Here is a 4,751-nt window from a genome sequence, read left to right as displayed (position 1 = left end):
GCCTGCCTGGCCAGCTTGTCTTACTTCACAGAACATCCTCAAGTGTTTATCATGGCTGTAATTAAATAAAAAGATTTTGTTGGTGATCTTAATGATTTTATTCCTGGGCAGTGGATGCTTATTATATTTTTACTAAAACGCTGAAGAAACATGAGCTTTCTGATGGAGATCTGAGCAGGTCCATCGATGACGACATCCAGAACAACCCTGACAGAACTGAACTCCAGCACATTGTGTGATACCTGATGGCACACAGTGGGGAGTTTTCTAGGAGGATGGAGAGTTATGACAATAAATACTGAAAATGTAGGGAACCACATTATTTCCTCTCAACAGTTTACACAAACAGATGACTTCAAAACATTGCGTTTTGAATGTTCAAAAGGAATCTGTCTCCTGAATTTTGAAGGTCACTCTCTAGCTGACTTTCACTGTTCTTAAGCCTTCAGGAGAGTGAGGTAACTCTTCTCTGCTTTTCTTACTTATCAAGTTCTCCCTGACTAAATACCCTATAATCATGAGTCTACTACAAGTTTGTTGTTTCTTTGGTTGCAACAATCCCATCTTCTGAGGCCCCAATACATCTCTGAGACTCACAGTCTACTCTTAAAATTAATCCTAAATTAGGAGTGGTGGTGCACACCTTTAATCCCAGCACTTGGGAGGCATAGCCAGATGGAACTATGTGAGTGTGATGCAAGCCTGGTCTGCAAAGTAAGTTCCAGGGTAGCAAGGGCTACACAGAGAAATCAACAGAACAAAACAAAAACAGGAACAAAAAATAATACTATGATATTTTATACTTTACAAAACATTTTTAGGGCTGTAGAGATGGTTCATTGATCAAGAGTACTGATAGCTCTTCCAGAGGACCTGAGTTTAATATCTGTCACCTATATGGTGGCTAACAATTGTCTGTAACCCCAGTTCCAAGGAGAAAAAAAGATATGGGATCCTGCTCTTGATTCTGTAGGCATTACAGTCACCTATGCACAAAAATACAAGCAGACTAAACACCGACACACATAAAAATCAATATAAAAAACAAAAATTATTTACTCATGTGTATCTGTGTGAATATTTTTCACCTATGTTGTATCTACAATGCATAGAAAAGGGCAGTCAAGTCTTAGGGATCTAAGGCAAATGTCAGCCACTGGAGGGGTCCTGGGAATGTAACTAGTGTCATTTGGAAGAGTAGTAAGCATTCATAGCTGCTGAACTATCCTTCCAGGATTCAGATACCTTCTCTCTGTGTCACAGTGTAATCACCTTCTGTTTGCTTCTGTGGCAACTGAATCTCTTCAAGTTTAAAAAGCACTCTTCAAGCGCTTTTTAAGACTCCTCCGTCAGGGTTCCTGGTTCCCGACCTTTTAGATGTGAACTCTGTTACTATTGGGACAGTGACTACTGGGCTCCTAAGGCCTGGGAGGTCAACTACAGCCCCACTGAGTAGAAGCCTGTTCATCTTAGACAGACTTCTACCATGACCTGCCAGCTACCCCAGTTCCCAATAGCTTTTCATGGTATCCCCACCTTTCATAATTATAAAAGTAATAAGGATATTAAGAATTAAGGAATAAAAAGGGTGATTAAATAAAGTTGGAGACAAAAACATTGGGTTTGGGAACATAGATGGTTGCAAAGTGCTTGCTGAAGCATACGCATATCCAAGTTCAAGCCCTACAACCCATATACTTGCTGTATGTTGGATCAGTTCATCCCTGCAATGATAAATGCCTGAGAGGAATGGTTTGCAAGAAAAGACTAATTGTGTTTATGGTTCTGTTACTACTCTGTTTGGCAGCATGAACCTGTGAGAGTGGAATGTAAAAGAGAGGCAGATTAAAGTCTCACGCAAAAGCTAACTGTTTTCTAGGCATCTGACAATTTATATTCTGAAGGTATTCTGATGGTTAGGCATTCATATGAGCAAAATTCACTTGAGTTCAAGCTGTATAGAGTCATAAGGGTAAGGTCACATGAGTCTACACTGTATATAGCCACTGATGACAACATGTACTTAGAAACATCACTAAGTAATAGTAGAAAAAGATGGATATTCTGAAGTAAAACTGCCTCCTATTATTACACCTGGCAGGGGCGAGAAAGCACATTCCAAGAAAAACCTGCATTATGGAGAGAAGAGATTAAAAGACTCTTGTCTTGTTCACTTGGAGTTTTCTTACAAATTCTTTTTTTTTTATCAAAGTCTCTTCTTTTTATTTTATTTGTTTCTAGTATAATGAATTTATTTTTTTTTATTTTTTTTTCTTTCTGATTTTTATTAATTAATTAATTTAATTATTAAAGATTTCTGCCTCTTCCCCGCCACCACCTCCCATTCCCTCCCCCTCCTCCAATCAAGTCTTCCTTCCTCCTCAGCCCAAAGAGTAAGCAGGTTTCTCTGCCCTGTGGGAGGTCCAAGGACCACCCACCTCCATCCAGGTCTATTAAGGTGAGCATCCAAACTACCTGGGCTCCCACAAAGCCATTACATGCAATAGGATCAAGAACCCATTGCCATTGTTCTTCAGTTCTCAGTAGTCCTCATTGTCCATTATGTTCAGCGAGACCGGTTTTGTCCCATGCTTTTTCAGTCCCCGGCCAGCTGGCCTTGGTGAGTTCCCGATAGATCATCCCCATTGCCTCAGTGTGTGGGTGCACCCCTCGCCGTCCTGAGTTCCTTGCTCGTGACTCTAGAGAAGCTAAATAAGAAGGTGAACCGAAAGAAAAACATATAAGCATCCCCCTGAATATTAACCTTCATCAGGCGATGAAAGAAGACAGAGACAGAGACCAACATTGGAGCACTGGACTGAAGTCTTACAAATTCTTGAGAATTCTCCTCTCACTGCTTCATTCATGGACGGTGTTCTGATGCCTACCCTCTTTTTATTTTTTAAGCCCAGTAGTATGTCCAAACTGGTTTTGATCCAAGACATTTTTGACAAATCTAATTGCCATTGGGTGCACAAGTATCCTATAAATAAGCAAATTATATGAACAATGAATAATTCAGAGCAGTTCAAGCATTGCATCTTATACTCTACCACCAAGAATGCATCCATTCTTTGTAACATTTTAGCTTTCCATCAGCTATACCTTTACGAGAAATGCCTGGTAAGCAATGTGAAAATGAGACAGAAACTTCTTTCTGTAACTCTTAATATCAAAGCTTAAATTCCTTCTTATGTAATATAAATGATATTTAATCTGTTCCTGTGTATAACTTTGCTGATTAAATTTTGGATACATAATAAAAAAGGAAGGGTAATTCAAAGAACAGTATAGGTATTTGTATTTGTGTGTATCTATGACATTATCTCCCAAACATTTAACAGTCTGTTGTAATTTTACCTCTATTTCCATATGTTCATCAATATTTGTCTGTTCTACTAATAAATTTTGAGAATTCTGTTGCCATTTTAAATAAAGTCAAGGGTTTGTATTAACTCAAGTAATGCTGCACTGGCTAGGCAGCAGCTGTCACAATGGCAACTGTTTCTATGAAGGAAACAATAAGCCATTCGATAAGATGTTTTGCCCTTTTCAGTAACCTATTAAGAACTGAGAGGCCGGGCCCCTCTCCATTTCCACACAGGGACCGGGACCGGGACCGTGAGCGGGAGCGCAGAGAAAGAAGCCGAGAGCGAGACAAGGAGAGAGAACGGAGACGCTCCCGCTCTCGGGACCGGAGGAGGCGCTCCCGGAGTCGAGACAAGGATGAGCGGCGCAGATCCAGAGAGAGGAGCAAGGACAAGGACCGAGACAGAAAGCGCCGAAGTAGTCGGAGCCGAGAGCGAGCACGCAGGGAGCGGGAGCGAAAAGAGGAGCTTCGAGGTGGTGGCGGCGGCGGCGGTGGTGGTGGTGGTGGCGGTGGTGGTGGCGACATGGCTGAACCCTCTGAAGCTGGTGATGCCGCTCCTGATGATGGGCCTCCTGGAGAGCTTGGCCCCGATGGCCCTGATGGCCCAGAGGAGAAGGGCCGGGATCGAGACCGGGAGCGACGTAGGAGCCACCGAAGTGAGAGGGATCGTCGCCGGGACCGAGACCGTGATAGGGATCGAGAGCACAAACGGGGGGAGCGGGGCAGTGAGCGGGGCAGGGATGAGGCTCGGGGTGGGGGGGGCGGTGGTCAGGACAATGGGCTAGAAGGGCTAGGTAGTGATGGTCGAGACATGTACATGGAGGCAGAGGGTGGTGATGGGTACATGGCCCCGGAAAATGGATATCTGATGGAGGCAGCTCCGGAATGAAGAGGCTTCCTGTGTTGTGGACATGCTTCTGTTTCGCTGTCTGCCTTTCTAGCCTTTCCACCATGGCTTGTCCTCTGAGGTAGAAGTTTTTTTGTTGTTTTTTGTTCTGATCCCTTGGATTTAAAAATAAAATTAATTTCATGATAAAAAAAAAAAAGAACTTGTTTCAAAATACCATCAGCAGTTCTGTGGTGGTTTGAATAAGAATGGCTCCCACAGACTGAACACTTGGTCCATAGCAAGTGGCACAATTAGGAGGTGTGACATTCTTCAAGTAGATTGTGGTAGCTTGAGTGTAATTGGCCCCCATAATCTCAGAGGTAATGACACTATTAGGAGGTGTTTCCTCTTTGAAGTAAGTATGTGTGGAGGCCAAAAGATGCAGGCCCATTTCCACCTTGTCTGTTGGTCAGAGAGTTTGGAGACTGACAGGCATAATTGCACCTCCTAACGCAGGAGGTGGTTGCCTGGCTCTTTTGAAATTAAGATAAC

The 4,751-nt window shown here is 42.9% G+C and overlaps 1 protein-coding gene across 1 annotated transcript; it reads left to right on the top strand.

The window, feature by feature from the left end:
- The first annotated feature begins 3,494 nt into the window (after nt 1–3,494).
- Nucleotides 3,495–4,397, top strand: LOC130865140 (U1 small nuclear ribonucleoprotein 70 kDa-like). The gene has a single exon (XM_057756016.1). The coding sequence runs from the start codon at nt 3,495–3,497 to the stop codon at nt 4,257–4,259; it is 765 nt and encodes a 254-aa protein (XP_057611999.1). The 3' UTR covers nt 4,260–4,397.
- The last annotated feature ends 354 nt before the right edge of the window (nt 4,398–4,751 follow it).

Source organism: Chionomys nivalis, chromosome 23 (genome assembly GCF_950005125.1).
Source record: "Chionomys nivalis chromosome 23, mChiNiv1.1, whole genome shotgun sequence".
NCBI classification, from domain to species: Eukaryota; Metazoa; Chordata; class Mammalia; order Rodentia; family Cricetidae; genus Chionomys; species Chionomys nivalis.
The sequence above is the reverse complement of the archived record's forward strand: the minus strand, read 5'-3'. Positions and strand labels throughout refer to the sequence as shown.

Excerpts from the sequence above, each read along its gene's own strand:
- LOC130865140 (XM_057756016.1), top strand. The coding sequence starts at position 3,495 with ATGGCAACTGTTTCTATGAAGGAAACAATAAGCCATTCGATAAGATGT.